A 19,664-nucleotide genomic window follows, 5' to 3' on the forward strand; every position below is an offset into this window, starting at 1 on the left:
GTTGTGTTTCTGGAAAGAGATTTTGTAAGTATCATCTGGTAATCACCATATGCACAGTGGCTTTGCTGTACAAAGAGAACTACTGTTTATTCAGATTAGTGCTCTGAATTCCAAAACGCATTTTTTAAAATCTTAGCTCAATGCAGATGGCATTTAAATCTCAGCACACAACTTCTCCTCTCATGGATAATCATCCTTTTGTAATATGCAGATACAATATTTGCATCGTCATGTCAATGGCGGAAGACCAGTATTTATGATTTTGGCCCTTATTGCCACACCTGTGTGCATTATGACAGCAGAAACTAAAAAAATAAAAAACCATTTGAAGGTAGTGTAATGGCCTATGTGGTATGGTAAACATAATTTGGGGCTGGAGATGGGAAAATAAGGTTCAAATCCCTGGTGAATCATCCATCTCAGTGGTTGATTTAACAAGTTACTATTTGTTAAGACTAAAGCATAATTGTGATGCCAACTTTTTCTTTTTACTGGAAGGCTTCCCATGTTGTTGTTTCACAGGAACCCTATCAGAAAAAAAAATGGAAACCCTGAATGAGATTTGCATAATAAAATATTTCTTCTTCCTCCTCCTCTTCTTCTTCCTCCTCTTCTTCATTGCCTTCCTTTCAACCTGAGGTCCCAAGGGAGGTGGTGGTTGTTATATGCCTTCAAGTCGATTACGACTTATGGCAACCCTATGAATCAGTGACCTCCAATAGCATCTGTTATAAACCACCCTGTTCAGATCTTGTAAATTCAGGTCTGTGGCTTCCTTTAAGGAATCCATCCATTCCTTGTTTGGTGTTCCTCTTTTTCTATTCCCTTCTGTTTTTCCCAGTTTATTGTCTTTCCTAGTGAATCAGGTCTTCTCATTATATGTCCAAAGTATGACAACCTCAGTTTAATCATTAGTTTAAATTACATAATTAAAAGCAATTAAAACAACTTAAAAACACAACATCACAAACAAATAGGGTGGGTCCTAAAAAATGCACATCTCAGGTGTCAGAGGACAGGGTAAAAGGTGCATCTTCGCAATTTGCCAAAAACTGTACAGTGAAAGTGCCAGGCACACATCTGTGGGGAGGAAATTCCACAAATTAGGGCCTGTTACAGAGAATGCCCTATCCTGGGCTACCCTCCTGAGTTTCTGAGGGTAATGGAACTACCAAGAGGACTCCTTCTGCTAATCTCAACACCAGAGAGGGTCTGTAGGGAAGGAAGCAATCTCTCAGATATTTGGGATCTAAGTAGCCCTATAGAGTAGAAGCCAAGAAAGTTAAAGAAGGGGGGGGACTTGTGGCCCATCAGAGGATGTTGTATCATAGCTCCCACCATGCCTAACAATTCAGTCATGCTACCTGGGATGATGAAATCCAACAACATTTAGCGGGCCAGTGGTTTCCCATCCCTGATCTACAAGCAAATGTCAGGAATTAATGTAGCATAGTAGCATAACAGTTAAGTGAGTGAGCTGTGAATCAGGAAGATCCCAGTTCAAATTTTACCTACACCATTAACTCATTACAGTGCCTCAGTGGGGCTGCCAACTTCTCAATACGCCTCTGCATATTTGGCTTGATATAAAGGAACTAGCAGCTGAAGCTGTTCAAGGCATGTAAATGCTAAATGATTTCACTGGCAAATTGCTGCATGTCAGGCTGATGTTAAAAGCTTGGCTGCAGGAACAGATTAAAGGATTAGCAGCCTTATTGAGATAATGTGAATGAAGTGCTCTGAAAGCTCTAAAGCAGGTATGGGGAGCCCATGTCTCTCCATATGTTGTTGGACTACAACACCCATCATGGTGGCTGGGGTTGATGGAAGCTGGAGTCCAACAACATCTGGAGGGCCACAGATTCCTCACCCCTGTCCCAAATCAAAGTTGTTGCACTTAGAAATATTTATTATCAGCAGCAGCATGGAAAACACCGGGAAGCATCAAAATGGCAAAAAGATGACAGAAAGACCAAGTTGATTCATCAGCTTTACTCTCATAGGCACAAGAGTTAAAAGAGCACTCGCAGTGAGCAGTGGACCCTTGAGATGGAGCTGCATTGCATGCACAACTTTCAGTGTAACAAACCTCTGGGACTTAAATGGTAGAGGCTTAGCACAAGGTAGGTGTGGCTCCCTTTCATATTTATGTTCCCTTTCACGACAGGTCTGCCTGCCTGTCTGTTCGATAATCCTTCCTGCAGAAGGAATGTTGTTCCATTTCTTAGATGTATGTTGTATGAGACAAGATCAAGAGGTTAGACACTCCCTGAAGGCTTGGCTGGCTCCCCTTCAAAAGCTTGTTTTGGCTGCTTCTGCTTTGCCGCTCTCAGTCGCTGCTGAGCTTACTCCATAATAAAGAATGCGTTAGTTCCTATCAGCCCTGGCACTCACTCTGTCATAGTTCCTTTCCAAGTGCCTTTCAACCCCAGGAAAGCATTTGCTGCTGATGGAATGGGAAAACAGAGCCAGTTTCTTACAAATGCCAGCTAAAACTTTATGACTTTCTCCATGACCTTGAGAAAGGTGCTTAAGTAGCCTTGTCAGTTAGAGACAGAAGAGAAGGCAACTCCCACTTCCTCTACATTTGAACATTTACCTTGGACTAGCTGAGCTGTGTCTGTGTATCTATACAGCTAAAAAAACAGCAATAATCAAAATTCTACTGTAAGAAAACAATACACCAGTCGTGATCTGTGTAAGTTGTACCATGCAAATTTGCATAAATTCCTCATTTTGCAGTCTATTTTTCTACTTATGGGACAGGAAGAGGGATTACAGAGGTTAATGAACACCCTCCTCTTTTACCAGCCCCCCTCCTTGGCAATTGAGCAGAGTGATAATGTACAGTTTTGGGGTCCTGAGTCCCCAACATCATCGATGGCCAATAAATTATTTTCTGGAAGAGATGAGACAAGCTACAATGGCATGGTCTTTTTGCTGCAGGAAAACTTTTGAAAGTACTGCGCATCCTCTGGGTTGCAACCTGGCAACCCTAATCTGACACAGAAGCAGTGTACATACCATACATTTGAAGCACATCCCCCTCCCTCCAAAGAGAATCCTGGGAATTGTATTTTGTTAAAGGTGTTGGGAATTGTAGCTCTGTGAGGAGTAAACTACAGTTCCGAGGATTCTTGTGGGATGGGAAATGTCCTTTAAATGTATGGTGCGTAGATGCTGCTTTTCCCTTTCAAAATTACGAGGCTACGGGAGATGATGCAACTACGCTTTTGCCTTTGTTGCCTATTTCCTCGCCCTGCTGCCCTCCGCATCTTTGAAACAGAACTGGAAGCACTTCAAAAGGTGGGGGAGGAGACCAATGGAGGAATAGGGCAAGATGCTCTCCCAGAGCCTTCTAACATTCAAAAGGGAGAGGCTTCATAATTTCTTGGATGTAACCTGGCAACTTGCAGCCTGACAACCTTAATTCTTGATCACCTTGGTTACTCTCCTCCAAGGGCTGATGGGTTAGCGGAGTTGACACCCTGCAATCTTTATATTCTGAACCAGAAAAGTCAGTCGTGGCTCCTCTGGCCTTTTCCCTCCCTGGACCTCACATGCTATGCTGAGCTGTTTCCTGGGTGAACACATCTGAGGGGCAGTCTGAGCATGTGCCTTGCATGTAGAAGGTCCCCAGTCCAATCCCTGGCATCCCAAGTGAATGGGCATCTCAGGTAAGAGATGAACAATTGGCCACCTCACCCTAATCATGAGAAGAACCACCTATTTAAATGTAATATGCACAACATTTTTATCCCCATGATGTCTTTCATCTAACCCTTTCTCTGCTTGAGATGCTGGAGAACTACTGCCACTCAGAGTTCAGTCAGGTGGACAAATAGTTTGACCTGGTATAAAGCTGCACCTTATGCATCATGGAAGCAAGGGAGAGATCACAGGACTAGGAAGGAGCTAGAAAGGAGGTGAAACAGCGGTAATCTAGAGAGAGATTCACAGCACAATTCAATCCATGCTTACTTGGAAGTATGTCTCACTGAGTGCAACGGTGTCTACTCTTTAGTGTGTTCAGGACTGCAGCCTTAAAGGTCGCCTTGCCCAGCAACAATTGTTTACACATGTTTGCACATTCAATGGGTGAGCAAACAGAAGAAGGGACAGTGGAAGAATGGTGAAAAGACAAAGCCAATGCGTGCAAGAGAATTTTCATCTTCATTTCCTTTTGTTCAGTGGGCAAAACAGGAACTGAAATTAGTAAACAACTCTTGATAAGCTCGGAGGCTTTTATTTTTTAACAAGGTGATAGCCGCTTATTTAGATGGCTTGAATGGGGGATTAGGCAAATTCATGCAGGATAAGGCTTAGCATGAATGTGCTATATCCAGCAGAGGATATTACAACCACTTTGCTCCTCCCCAGGGTTTTTAGGTCAGCACAGGACTACAGCTAAGCCAAGGTTTGGCTTAGTATTGTTGCACACCATCCCAATCTCCCAGTGGTGTGAGACTTCCAGGGGTTCCTGCGCTTACCTAGGGTTTGGTTTCCTTGGAAAGAAGGCCAGCAGAAACTGAGATGTCCTTTAGGAAATATGGTTTTATTTACACACATTCCAACCTGAGCGTAAGATGGAGGAGCTCAAAGCATTAGCAGTCCGATGTGTGTGTTATGTGCCTTCAAGTCGATTATGACTTATGGCGACCCTATGAATCAGCGACCTCCAGTAGCATCTTTTGTAAACCACCCTTTTCAGATCTTGTTAGTTCAAGTCTGTGGCTTCCTTTATGGAGTCAATCCATCTCTTGTTTGGTCTTCCTCTTTTTCTACTCCCTTCTGTTTTTTCCTAGCATTATTGTATTTTCTAAGAGCCAGTGTGGTGTAGTGGTTAACGTGCTGGACTACGACCTGGGAGACCAAGGTTCAAATCCCCACACAGCCATGAAGCTCACTGGATGACCATGGGCCAGTCACTGTCTCTCAGCCTCAGAGGAAGGCAACGGTAAACCCCCTCTGAATACCACTTACCATGAAAACCTTATTCATAGGGTCGTCATAAGTCGGGATCATTTGAGGATCTTTTCTAGTTCTCCCATAGCTGCCCTCCCCAGTCCTAGCCTTCTTCTGATTTCTTGACTATTGTCTCCCTTTTGGTTAATGACTGTGCCAAGGAATTGATAATCCTTGACAAGTTCAATGTCCTCACTGTCAGCTTTAAAGTTACGTAAGCCTTCTGTTGTCATCAGTTTAGTCTTCTTGACGTTCAGCTGTAGTCCTGCTTTTGTGCTTTTATTTTTAATTTTCATCAGCATTCGTTTCAAATCATTACTGGTTTCTGCTAAGAGTATGGTATCATCTGCATATCTTAAATTATTGATATTTCTCACTCCAATTTTCACACCTCCTTCATCTTGGTCCAATCCTGCTTTCCATATGATATGTTCTGCATATAGATGAAACAAACGGGTCTCGCACCCTTTCCGATGGGAAACCAATTGGTTTCTCCATATTCTGTCCTTACAGTAGCCTCTTGTCCAGAGTATATGTTGTGCATCAGGACAATCAGACGTTGTGGCACTCCATTTCTTTTAAAGCATTCCACAGTTTTCCATGATCTACACAAGCCAAGGCTTTGCTGTAATCTATAAAGCACAGGGTCATTTTCTTCTGAAATTCCTGGATGCATCTTAGTCTGGAGTCTCAGCTTTGACCATTCCGTCTTGGATGACCCTGCTAGGAGTGGAGCCTCTTGGTCTAGATCTAGAACAGTCCAATGGACTGCCTTCAAGTCAATCCTGACTTATGGCAACCCTATGAATAGAGTTTTCATGGTAAGCGGTATTCAGAGGGCGTTTACCATTGCCTCCCTCTGAGGCTAGTCCTCCCCAGCTGGCTAGGCCCTGCTCAGCTTGCCACAGCTGCACAAGCCAGCCCCTTCCTTGTCCGCAACTGCCAGCTGGGTTGCAACTGGGCTCCTTGGGACTATGCTGCTTGCCCACGGGTGCACAGCTGGCAGGGCACATACTCCTGAGTCACTCACTGTGGGGATGATCTTTAGCTGGTCCTTTACACAAACCCTATTCATAGGGTCGCCATAAGTTGGGATCGACTTGAAGGCAGTCCATTTCTATTTTTACACCCAGGAGACACAAGCGGGGATTTGAATTCACAGACTCTGGACTCCCAGCCAGGCTCTCCTCCTCACTGTGCCATACCAGCTGTTGAGCAGTCAAACAGATCTTGCTTTTTCATCAGGATTATAGGAGGCATCCTGAAGCCATTGTGCAGGGAGCAGGCCTCTCTGCATGTCTCCAGTTCTCAGCCTTTCCTCAGACTAGCTAAAAAACACAAGCCTCTCTTAGGCCCCAGGAAGGGGGAGTGCTCTCCTGAAGAGTTTCAATAACAATAGGATCTCCCTGGCCCATTCACCAGTTAATGGGCACTTGAGCAACCTGTTAGCCCTCCTGGCCACTCTATTAGACTAATAAAGGAGACTCATCTGACCAGCAGAGCAGGTTTCTCGGCTGCAGAGCCCACCTCCAGGTGCAGGGTCCCAAATTAGAGGTTGGAAAGGGATTCAGAGAAATCATCTGTCTCAACCCCCAAACCCGTAACAGTATGTGTCCCGTTCAGAGTGGGATCCACGAGGTTGAGACACACATGTAATTAATTCTTGTTTTATTAGAGTAATAGATACATCAAAAGCAGTACGTTTCATAGAGAGCACTAAACTAACTCACTAGAATTCCCTAGCTGCACTCTAGACATGCTCTGCAACGTATAAAGAAAGTTGACTCAGCAGCTCCTCCCCTGGAGCCACACATTTAAGTAGGGAAAGTCCTTGATCTTAATCTCTGACTCCTTCTCAAGTCCTGCCTCTGACCCGTCCGCTTCTTGCGACAATAAGCGCAGGGTGAAGGGGGGGCGGGCATCCAATGGCTCATCCGAAAGGGCCCTGGCAACAGGCTCGATGTCAGGGGAAGGTTGCTCTCCTGGCACCTCCCGAGAACCGCTAGGTAGAGGGGCAGGAAGCGTGCCCTCCGGAGCAACTTCCAACGGCTCCTCGTCTTGGTCTGGGGGTAGGGCACGCACTTCTTCAGAGAGCGCGCCATCCATGGGAACTGAGCCTGGCTCCAACTCACTCCCACATCCCCTATCCTGCGGAGACTCAACAACTCCTGGATCTACCACTCCTTCTGACAGCTGGGGACCCTGAGACTCCCTTCCTGGCCCCCGCGGAGGAGCTGAGGCCCAACAGTATGTTGCCCAAGTCCGGAATAGTGGTTAAGGTCTCTCCTCCTTAACCATAATCTGTAGCCAAAGTTTGCCCTATGGTTACATGTCATGGTTAAGGAGATCTATCCTGGATTTGGACAACATGCCAAGCCTAACCCTTGGCTTGCTGAGCAGTGCTGACCTAAAAAGTTGAGGCAGAAGCAGAGAGGGTGCAAGCTTTTATCTGGGAACTAGTATGTTCATGTTGGTGGTGCACAGCAGAGAGTAACAGAGGTCTGAAATGCGAGTGTGCCAGCGTGTGTGTGCTTTTAGCTAAGAAAGCAGGCTTTTACCCTGTATTAGGATCACTGAAGACTTAAGACTTAGTAAAATAAGAAAAGCTAGTTTATTTATAGAAATACATAGTAGATAGAAAGGCATACCTAGTTCTAACTAACTAACTAATTTGGAGGTGCAATGCCCAGGCGTGGGAGTTGACCTCATGGCTAGGAGAGAGAGAGCAGAGACAAAGGTGTCTCCTCTCTCCCGGACAGTTGGGGAAGAGAGGGAGGAAGGAGGAGGGGCAGGTAAGTATTGCTGGAAGGGAGTCAGTCAGAGCATCACAGGTAAAGGTAATCAAGCCTATCCATCTGGAGGACCCTAACTATCTCCCTTCTGGAACATAAACAAAAGAACAAAACAGGAGTTGCTCTTGCCCCACTTCCAACAGTTCACACAGACATAATCTGGTTTACTGTGATCTGCAAACGAGGCTACTGACTATTAGTCATGAAGTCTATATGGAGCCTTCAGAGGCAGGGTGCCAAGTTTTGGGAACAGGAGCTATTGACTTTATGCCCTCCTTGTAGGCTTCCCAGAAAACTCTGGTTAGCCACTGTGGAAAACAGGATGATTGACTAAATAGATCTATTCCAGCAGGTCTGTCTTATGTTTTCTCCTCATGACTACAACAATAAGAATTTTGTTATCTCTGATAGGTGGAGTTCCATGATGGAAGCAACTATATAACTCTGAGATAAGCCCCTGCATTTTGCCAAAATCAACAAGCCTTAGCTCTTAGAAAGGAAGTCTAACCAAGAAAACCAGACCTATCTCCCTCCTCCCCCAATCACACTAAGCATATCTGCTGACATCTGCAAGATATCCTACAGGTTTTTCATTCTCCTTCCCAAGAAGAAACACCTCAGGGTTTCCAAGGAAGCACTAACAAGAGAGGCCCTTCCTCCCACCAGCCTTAACCAGAGATTTCAACATGATTACCTAGAATTCTAGATAGGAGATTCTTACAAGAGTTATATCCGGTGCTGCCAGCATCCAAACATTCCTGAATGGTGACATATTAGCAACATAATCTGCAGAGGTGTTACCAGAGGGTAATGCTATCAACCTCTCTACAAACTCTTTCCCCTCATTCCCTACCCGCCCCCCCCATTTCCTAATTTGCAATGATTAATCTGGAGAGGGGCTGTCATCATTTCAGAGAGTGGGAGATATTTGCTTGAGCTTTATATCCTTTGTTTGTTATCAGTGCATTGCAATGCCATTAAAATACACAGTCACAGGACGCTATTTCATTGTCTGCAGTTGATAGTTTACGAATATTAGAGGGTTGCTCATGAAGCAATCCTGTGTCCTTGAATTAGAAAAAGAAATCCACAGTTTCCTGGAACACTGGACATTACCGTGTAAGTTTGTATAGACAAAGGGAAAGTTGTACCCTATCCAACATTTTGCCATTTCACCCTAATCTCAAGAAGAATCCTCAGTAAAATGATAGATTTTATCTAACTGCCACCTTTTTAATACATGACCTCGTTATATACATCAGCAGTGTAGAGCTACCTCTCTCCCTGACACGCAGGCTTTCTAAATCAATGAGTTCCCTGCTCCTGGAGAACACACAAAAAATGTGCAGCCCTATCCCCACCTGCAGAATGAACTGGCAAACTGTGGCTTACCAGCATCGCATGAACATGTGGACTCCTGGAGAGGAGCTCACAGCTGCTTTGTTCCCCCACTTTTTAAAAAAAGTCCTGTGCCATGCTGAGCTAAGCCAAGGTTTTACTTTGCATGTCATCCAAAGCTGGGTTCATGGTTAACACCCTCTCTGGAAGTTTGCCACGGTCCTGGTAAGCCACAGCCTGGGTAAGCTCAGGAACCCCTGGGAGTCTCGCACAGCTCAGAAATTGGGGTCCATGCAACAATGTTGAAATATTTGGGCTCCCTTCTTGAATTAGAGAGCCAGTGTGGTGTAGTGGTTAAGGTGTTGGACTATGACCCGGGAGACCAGGGTTTGAATCCCCACATAGCCATGAAGCTCACTGGGTGACCTTGGGCCAGTCACTGCCTCTCAGCCTCATGAAAACCCTATTCATAGGGTCGCCATAAGTCGGAATCAACTTGAAGGCAGTACATTTACATTTTACTTGAATTAAGCATAGTATCACGTTTAAACAAGAGTCTGTGCACTATGAATGCAACACTCTAATGCATCAGCATTGTTTTAATTACCTGTAATTTGCTTTTTAGTCTCCACATCTTTGGTTTGCTGCAATAATCTCAACAGGACCGTGATGCCTTTCTGCTCGGACACTTCCAGCTTATTGTCATTGTCTTCGTAGACCAGGTTTCTCAAAGTGCCACATGCTGCCCTCTGCACTTCCTCATTCTGCACATTCAGGAGTTCTAGTAGCTTGGGAATCCCACCTAGCATATAAACCTGTTGAGGAAAAACAGGCAGATGGGTAAATGAAGAAAACCTTTTGGAAAAGACAGCAACTACCAGAAGCCAGCACTAGGTAAGTAAGCTGAGGATTCTAATGTTTGGAAGTCAATAGGTAGGACTGGAGTTAAGCCAGCACACTTACTTTCTGATATGGAAACTCTTTATCTCAAGGGGTTATCAGTTTGTAAGAGAAAGTCAATCTCCCCAAACAGGAAGCGTGTGCAGTTTAGTTCAGAAAACACTGGGAATGGAAATAAGGAAGAACTGCTGACCTTCCAGTTCTCATGCTCTCCTTGCTACCTGATGCACAATGATAATCTATTAAAAATACTACCTGAATTGTCCCAACAATTGGCACAATACTTTCTCCCTTACTATTTGCAGTATATTTACCCAGTGCCAGTGATGTGAATATTGTGTTGTAAATCTGCGCCTTCATGTTACCGGTAGTGATGAGAATAATATCTCCTGTTTTGCATTTGCCTTTTCTCATTTGGTTTAATCCAAATTCAGATGTCACTTTCTACGGACTGTTTGTTCCATGACCCAGGTCAAAAGATGTATGAAAGAATAATGGGGAGAGATCTGACACATGTAATATGCAATAATATAAGCTATATGAGAAAGGATCCCAAACAATTATCCACAGAATAGACAAGTGAAACTTGCAACAAAAACATTGTCATATGGAGTCTTCCACGTACAGGATTCCAACTACTTTTCTTACACCCCCCACAACAGTCAGCATTCTAGGACAACTGAGCACACTCAGGCCCTCACTGAGCTGTTTCTGGGGGTTTCCTTTTCTTCTTCTAAATATCTTTCATACTTCTCCAGATCTTTGGGTTCCCTCGAGCATGCTGACACCTTCCTCTTATGCACTGGTGGTGCCATTTGGGCTGCATAACTAACAGCACTCAGAACTTGAACACTAGAAATAGAGGGGATGGTTACTATTGCCCATCTGTGCCTTACCCCCTGTTGCCTTCACACTTACATCTCTTTCTACTGTTTTCGGTGGGCATTGGCATCTCTGTGCTAGCTGGCATGTCTTTTCATGTTTCTCTGCATATGCAGTATTGTAAAGAAACATGTTGGCCAGCCCTGGGCGTTTGCTGATGGCCACTGGGAGTAGCAGATGAAAGGGGCAGGTGACAGTTTAGGAGCAGAGTTCCCTTGCTCTACAGTTCAACATAAGGATGATATTACTTTAAGAAGTGGGTCTTGAAATTCACAGATTGACCCTCGGAAAAAGGTATGCAGCTTGCTCTTGACACATGACATCTCTGTGAATCTTAAAATACATGAGTGTGTGCACGCACATGTGACCCTCTTTTACAAAAATAAGAAGGGGTGGGGAGGGTTTGCTTTCTAATTATATGAGGATAATGATTTATGGTGGTTTGTACCTCCCAGTGAAATACCAAGATTTATTCCATCTTAATTTACAAAAATGATATATGGGGGGGAGAGAGCGAGAGCGAATGAATGAATGAATGAATAGCAGGCAGAAGTAAGCCCTTGGTCAAACAACATATAATGAGCTTATGGAATTCATTGATCTTTATGCTTGTAAACTGTTTAGAAGCTTATTTTGGCATTAAGCATATAAATAAATGTGACAAGATGACATAATAGCTACTATCTTAGATGGCTTTACAGAGGGAACACAGGATAGGACCTTTTCTATGGCAGCCCCCACTTATGGGCAAGTTATAATAATATTGTCCTTGGCTCGTAAGGCTTTTTAACTTGAGAGTGATGGTTTTAAAGTCTTGCTCTTTTTGGTTCTTCATGCTCAGTTTTAATTGTTATGGCTTAAACTGGCTTTGTGGATTTTCTTTTCTTATGAATTGCCTGCAAAATTAAAAAAACAGTTTGGAAGGACAAACATCTATAGTCTATTTCCCAGTGGTTTGAAGATTTCATTGTCCTCTCTACATTTGAAAGCATGTCTTAGAATCTTCATTTAGGTTCAATTTGGACTGCTTATATTAATTTATATGTTTAAAACAGGACTGATGGAACATTCTTATTGTTAATGTCAGCTGGTAATTTTAAAAAATATATATTATTTTTATTCCTGTGATTGTAATTTGTTTTTATTGTTTTTAACACTGAATTTTAAACTGTTGTAACCTGTCCTGGGACCTGCTGATGAAGGGAAGGTAATAATATTAATATTAATATTGCATCTTTCTTTCTGTTATATTTGCAATTTCTTTTTACAAAAACACACAAATAAATAAATTCACAGAGAATAGGCCTAGTAGTTATGAGGCTATTAACTACACTAGTTAAAATGAAACCTCAGTGTCTAGGGGGAGCATGCATGTCACTGAAACATGATACTGGAAACAAAGAACAGGGAAAGGGTATCACCCTCACAACTTACTTATCAGATCCCGGAGGTATCTGGCTAGTCAAAGACTGCTAGCCTGTATGGCTCTTTTATTATCTTTATAAAGGACTTTGATGCTGCTAGGTGGAAGGTGGCTTGGCTTGGCCATACCTTCTTGTCATACTGAGCAGTTGGGTTGCAAAAGGCTACAGAATGATTAAACCACATTTTTTAAGGATTAAGCCAGCTTTTCCCAACCTAGGACCCTCCAGGTGTTGAACTACAAGTCCCATAATCTCAGACCATTGGCTATGCTGACTAGGGTTGGAGTTCAACAACATGGGCAGGGTATTAAGTTAGACCATATCGGTGGTGCTGGTGATGGGGACTGTTTTCAGCCTGAGGACCACATTCCTCACTGGGCAGCCTTCTGGCAGACATATGCCAGTGGTGGAAAGGGCCAGAGGCAAAAGTGGAGAGAGGAATAGATGTGAATTTTTATCTTTCTACAGTAGGCTAGTTTCTACACCCACTTACAAGCCCCTCTCAAGCCTCCATCTAGGTAAGCAAGAGACATTATCAGAATTGAAGGATGTATTCCAATCAGGAAAAAACACTCAAAAAGGGTGTGAAGAATGGCTGGTGAGGGTCATGGCCTGGGGTGATGGGATATGGCTGAGGAGGAGGGGGCGTAGCCTGCAAAGAGTCCAGAGGGCCAGATAGATAGGTATTTGGCCCTCAGACCAGATTACACAAATGGCTGAAACCACATGGAGCACAACAGCTGGATTCTGGCACAAATAAACAAACAGGAATATAATAAGCATGAATGGTTGGAAGTCCCTTAAGTTCATTTCATAAACATCTGCCTGGATATATTTGCCTGCAGTGCTGGTAGACCACCAGTCAGGGCCGGCACCAGCTTGCCCTGGGCCCCAGCATGCGCGCGCGCACACACACACGCCTACCTGTCTCTCACAGGGAGGGTGCTTCCTCCGCCCGCCCATTAGCTGGCTCCATATCTCCTGTCTTTTGCAGCTGCACGGGCTGCTACCCGTGTGAATCGCTGCCATCAACCAAGATGGTGGCAGAGGCTTCAGCCCCTTAGGGAAACTTTAGCCGCTATCTTGGTTAATGGCAGTCCTGCAAGTCCAGCCCGCACAACTGCAAAAGACAGGAGAGACAGGTAGGTGGAGCAACTGAACGGGCAGGCGGAAAACATCTCGTCCTGCGATCTGTGGCAGCTACTCTGCTGCAAATCGCGGAAAAGGAACGCTACTCCTCCCCCACCCTATTGAGAGGCCCGTCAGGGGCCCTCAGCCAGGGGCCAACCTGGCCACTCTTTGGGACTGGCCCTGCTACCAGTGTAACATCAAAATAATGTTACACTTATGGTTTGCTGGTATATTTGCTGGTATGCATTACAGGGCTGGAACTACAAGATTATTAGAGTTTTACTACTTGTAGCCACTAATAATCCACCACCAAACAACTCAAAGAGACTAGGTTAGTTAAATTATTCTTAAAAACACCCAAACATGCTAACCCCAGGGAAATTTCTTCCAGACACTAGGCAGTTTTGCCAAATGATACATTTAGTTTTTCAAGTAGCTTCTTCAGAAGCAAATGTTTTATAGTAAAGTATTTTTTTTTTTTAAAGCCCAGACTTACATAACACAATCGGTTCTCAGGTGGACAAACCCGTCTTTGTATAGCCAGAAGTGCACGTACAAAACATGGAAATGTTATGTAATCCTTAGGAGTAGTGAGGAGCTTTATGGCAGAATGAAGAATTTAGCTGGCAGGTGCTGAGGACAGGCAGAAGTAAAACACAACAAAGACTCCTCTTACCCTCATGCTTTGGCATGGAACCATGAATGTCAGCTCTTGCTTTCAGTCAGTTGCATACAATTTCCTGCAAAGGTTTTGCATATCCATTTCCAACCCTTTACAAGGCCTTATTTTTGGTGGAAAGAGTTGCAGCCATGCCTGGTTGACTCCACACTGATAAATTAAAATGGATTAAAGGGCTCTGGTCCAACGAATCCACTTAAAAAACAAACCAACCCATGGACTTCATGTGGTTATGAAAGTGACAGGGGAATGCACTGAAAAATGTGTGATAAATGGTTGGTTGAAGGGAATACTTATAACCTTCCTGCAAGCAAACCAGGATGAATGCTCATTAAAAAGTGCACATCACCAGATCTTCCATGTAAGCTTTGTACAAGCAAATCAGGATGAATGCTGAATAAACAGGTTGCCTGGAAGTGCCTCCTCTCTTCAAGAGAACGTATACCAACAGTGCAGTCCTACTCAGAAATATGGCCTATTTAGTTCAATGGCACTTTTATATGACTGAATCCAAAGGATGGAGTTACACAACTGCCTACTGTGCAGAGTCTGTGCATTTTCCTAGGTATGTTACCCCTCACCACTCGCAGGTATAGATATTCTTCTAGATATGCTAGATAGATATGCTTCTAGGCTACTAGGTTTCATATCTGCTAACATAAGTGTAAATCAAACCACCTGGGATGATTTATTTATTTGTTTTTACATATATGTGATTGCTTCTGTAAGTATCTAGCATAAATATAAATATATATGGATTTATATTTCTATCTTATGTATTTACTGAATATCTATATTTATAACATTATTTGTGTATTTAAAAATACCAACAAAAGGGTAAGCAGTCCTGGACTAGCAAAGTCAGTTAAGAATCCAAACAGCAGCCTGGTTCACTCATAATGCTAATAAAATAAATTGTATTAAACTGTGATTGATTATACCATTTTGTTTCATTCCAAGAAACTATGACCTGAAGCCATGATATATTATTTGCTTATGAATCTTGGTTGTAAGTTCAGGTCTGTGGCTTCCTTTATGGAATCAATCCATCTCTTGTTTGGTCTTCCTCTTTTTCTACTTATCCTGCTTTTTTACTGTCCAACTTTCACATCCATACATAGAGATCGGGAATACCATGGTCTGAATTATCCTGACTTTAGTGTTCAGGGATACATCATTGCATCTGAGGACCTTTTCTATTTCTCTCATAGCTGCCCTCCCCTGCCTTCTTCTAATTTCTTGGGTATTGTCTCCATTTTGGTTAAGGGCTGTGCCAAGGCACTGATAATCCTTGACAAGTTCAATGTCCTCATTGCCAACTCTAAGGTTACATAAATCTCCTGTTGTCATGACTTTAGTCTTCTTGACTTTCAGCTGTAGTCCTGCTTTTGTGCTTTCCTCTTTAATGTCTAACCAGCCTCCTGCCATAATAGGAAGAGAAGACCTGGTGTTCCTTCACCGAAGAACATGACCTCACCACAGGGATTGAGACTGGACAATCTTTGAAACACCTCCACCCTGCACAATTCAGTATCGGTTCCAGTTCTATATTTATTATCGCCTTGTCGGTGAAAAGAGTGTTATGAAGCTGTTTACATAACGGCTCAAAAACTATTTAGACAATAGTATCTAATATCTGTGGTCCATAACAAAGCATGAGCCACCTTGATATCTCAACTACTGATTACAGTGTTGATCAAGAGGGGAGAAAATGCTGATCATAGTAAACTGTTGAGCATTCCCAAGACGAGCTCTCCAAAACAAATTCTTGTCTCTTTCTTTATCAGTGCTTTTGCTGGGAACGCTTTGTCCTGATCTGGGGTGGAAGGTCAGCTCCGTTCAGACTATTTACTCTAACCTGCTTCTCAGCAAAGATCTGGTTTACCCACCACATCTTTCCATACACACTGGAGTCCACCTAAGTCCCCTGCAGTTATAAAAGACGTCTGTCTATTGCTGGCAAAACTAAAAACTAAAACAAAATATGAGCCATAGCTAATAGAGTAATTGTCTTCAACTTTTCAGACTGATTATCTGTTTTTAATCCTAAAGTTGAATAATGGGCCCATTTTTATTTTTAAGCATTTGTGTTGGTTGTTTTTACACAAACATGTATTTCCCCTCAGTTTTTCACATTCATTCTCTTCTTTAAAAGCAATAGATGTTTTCAAGGTGCCACAGGACTCTTTCTCGTTCTGTGGTCCCCTATGTGGCACTCAGACATTGCCCTTGATATTCACCAAAGCCCCCTGTCCCTTCCACTTGGATAAACTATGGCTTGACATTATGTGTAAAACCAGCGCTCTTTTTAAAAAAAGTTATTTTGGTGTTTGGGCTGTACGTGTGTGTGTGTCGTCTGCTTTTTTTGCCTCTGTTTGCCGTTTGTTAGAGGGTGTGTGCAGGTGTTTTGTCTGTTTTTTTGAGTATGTGTGTCTGAGTATTGGTAGTTCTACTGTGAAATGGGCATTTTGTGGTGTACAGGACAGTTTTTTAGATTTCCAAATATGCCTCCTGGTCCAAAAAGGTTGGGGAACCCCTTCATTCATAACAGACTAATCCCCACCACCATATAGAATAAGAAGCTTTTGCTTGGTGCTGCGATGGGCCCAACCTTGGTCTGAGTGATGGTGCCATTTTAAAAAAATAGATCTCCATTTTGGGAAAGACTGGCCTTATGTTGTACAGAGGACAGTCCTCTGTCTGAAGGGTTGTCTGATCCAAATCTAGTTGAAAGACAAAGAACCATAAGAAGAGGAGCCAGGCCCTTGAAGTTTCCCATCAACAGTCAGCAGCAGGACAGCAGACATGACACAGGCCAACTTATCATAGCTGTCCCCACTATGGTGAGATGGATTGTATTATAGCAGCAGCGAGGAACCTTTGGCCCTCCAAATGTAGCGGAACTACAACTCTCATCAGTCCCAGCAAGCATGGCCACCAGGATATGTAGTTCAACAACATCTGGAGGGCCAAAGATTCCACACACCTGTATTATAGTAATTATTTGCATCTATACAGATAAGTTAGCACTACGCAAATTTTATGTAAACCTATGCCCTCTTTTTTTGGCCACCCTATTTGGGAGGCATGTAGATTTGTCAGTCAGTGTGTTAATCATTCTGAGGGCTTAATTACACCTGAAGTTAAATGCTACCTGCATCATTGTGTGAAGATTATTAGTGGAGCTGAGAAAAGCAGCAGGCAGGCGCTTGGATAGATAGATTCCTTTTCTTCCAAGGCCTAATCCCAGCAAGCCTGGGGCAAATGCCTGCTTCTGCAGTGCCTGCTTCCTTCTGCACCACATGTAGCTCTGGCCTGGGTTAAGCAACTTTTGTGATTCTAGTGTTAACCCTGCTTTGTACAGCATATCCCAGGATACTTTTTATCCATTGAAAAGAAGTGGAGTGCGATGGCATCCCTTTCCACTTTGAGCACTAAATCTCTCTCATGTATACTTGGTCACACAATCACATGTAACACTGAAAAGTATAATTTGAAGTGCATCCAAGTCTTAACATTAAAAGAAAACTTAAACAGGATTATTACTTATCTGTCTTGCTTAGCTGGTGCTGCCAAAGAGGATTTCAAAATACAGATTCCAAAAATATTTTATTTATGACAACTTCAGGTAACAAGATGGCACTTTTATATTAATGGACAATATAAAAACTGACAAATCACCGGGCCCGGATGGCATCCACCCGAGAGTTCTCAAAGAACTCAAATGTGAAATTGCTGATCTGCTAACTAAAATATGTAACTTGTCCTTCGGGTCCTCCTCCATGCCTGAGGACTGGAAAGTGGCAAATGTAACACCAATATTCAAAAAGGGATCCAGAGGGGATCCCAGAAATTACAGGCCAGTTAGCTTAACTTCTGTCCCTGGAAAACTGGTAGAAAGTATGATTAAAGCTAGATTAACTAAGCACATAGAAGAACAAGCCTTGCTGAAGCAGAGCCAGCATGGCTTCTGCAAGGGAAAGTCCTGTCTCAGTAACCTATTAGAATTCTTTGAGAGTGTCAACAAGCATATAGATAGAGGTGATTCAGTGGACATAGTGTACTTAGACTTTCAAAAAGCGTTTGACAAGGTACCTCACCAAAGACTTCTGAGGAAGCTTAGCAGTCATGGAATAAGAGGAGAGGTCATCTTATGGATAAGGAATTGGTTAAGAAGCAGAAAGCAGAGAGTAGGAATAAACGGACAGTTCTCCCAATGGAGGGCTGTAGAAAGTGGAGTCCCTCAAGGATCGGTATTGGGACCTGTACTTTTCAACTTGTTCATTAATGACCTAGAATTAGGAGTGAGCAGTGAAGTGGCCAAGTTTGCTGACGACACTAAATTGTTCAGGGTTGTTAAAACAAAGAAGGATTGTGAAGTGCTCCAAAAAGACTTCTCCAAACTGAGTGAATGGGTGGAAAAATGGCAAATGCAATTCAATATAAATAAGTGTAAAATTATGCATATTGGAGCAAAAAATCTTAATTTCACATATACGCTCATGGGGTCTGAACTGGCGGTGACCGACCAGGAGAGAGACCTCGGGGTTGTAGTGGACAGCACGATGAAAATGTCGATCCAGTGTGCGGCAGCTGTGAAAAAGGCAAATTCCATGCTAGCGATAATTAGGAAAGGTATTGAAAATAAAACAGCCGATATCATAATGCCGTTGTATAAATCTATGGTGTGGCCGCATTTGGAATACTGTGTACAGTTCTGGTCACCTCATCTCAAAAAGGATATTATAGAGTTGGAAAAGGTTCAGAAGAGGGCAACCAGAATGATCAAGGGGATGGAGCGACTCCCTTACGAGGAAAGGTTGCAGCATTTGGGGCTTTTTAGTTTAGAGAAAAAACGGGTGAGAGGAGACATGATACAAGTGTATAAAATTATGCATGGCATTGAGAAAGTGGATAGAGAAAAGTTCTTCTCCCTCTCTCATAATACTAGAACTCGTGGACATTCAAAGAAGCTGAATGTTGGAAGATTCAGGACAGACAAAAGGAAGGACTTCTTTACTCAGCGCATAGTTAAACTATGGAATTTGCTTCCACAAGATGCAGTAATGGCCACCAGCTTGGATGGCTTTAAAAGAAGATTAGACAAATTCATGGAGGCTATCAATGGCTACTAGCCGTGATGGCTGTGCTCTGCCACCCTAGTCAGAGGCAGCATGCTTCTGAAAACCAGTTGCCGGAAGCCTCAGGAGGGGAGAGTGTTCTTGCACTCGGGTCCTGCATGCGGGCTTCCCCCAGGCACCTGGTTGGCCACTGTGAGAACAGGATGCTGGACTAGAAGGGCCACTGGCCTGATCCAGCAGGCTCTTCTTATGTTCACTGATATATAGCCTTTACTCCCAGATATAACTCTGGATAAAACTGGACTAAGTGCTCCTGAAAGAACTTTGTTTGTCGCAAGTCTGATCCCATCTTTCCCTCCACATGTTTAGCGAATGCATGGAAGGGGTTCATCCAAAGGTAAATGAACTCATATCCACAGAGAATTCCATCCAAAATGTCCTTCCACCCCTAGCATCTCTCAGTTCCATTATT

The 19,664-nt window shown here is 43.3% G+C and overlaps 1 protein-coding gene across 1 annotated transcript in view; it reads right to left on the reverse strand.

Annotated features, from left to right (window-relative positions):
• The window catches only part of PKP2 (plakophilin 2), an 88,925-nt gene that overhangs the window by 36,932 nt on the left and 32,329 nt on the right, over positions 1-19,664 (reverse strand). Inside the window, exon 5 of the mRNA XM_061638745.1 lies at positions 9,703-9,910. Coding sequence (XP_061494729.1) covers positions 9,703-9,910 — 208 coding nt within the window. The remainder of the gene's footprint in view (positions 1-9,702; positions 9,911-19,664) is intronic.

The sequence above is a fragment of the Rhineura floridana genome, chromosome 8 (assembly GCF_030035675.1).
Source record: "Rhineura floridana isolate rRhiFlo1 chromosome 8, rRhiFlo1.hap2, whole genome shotgun sequence".
NCBI lineage: Eukaryota > Metazoa > Chordata > Lepidosauria > Squamata > Rhineuridae > Rhineura > Rhineura floridana.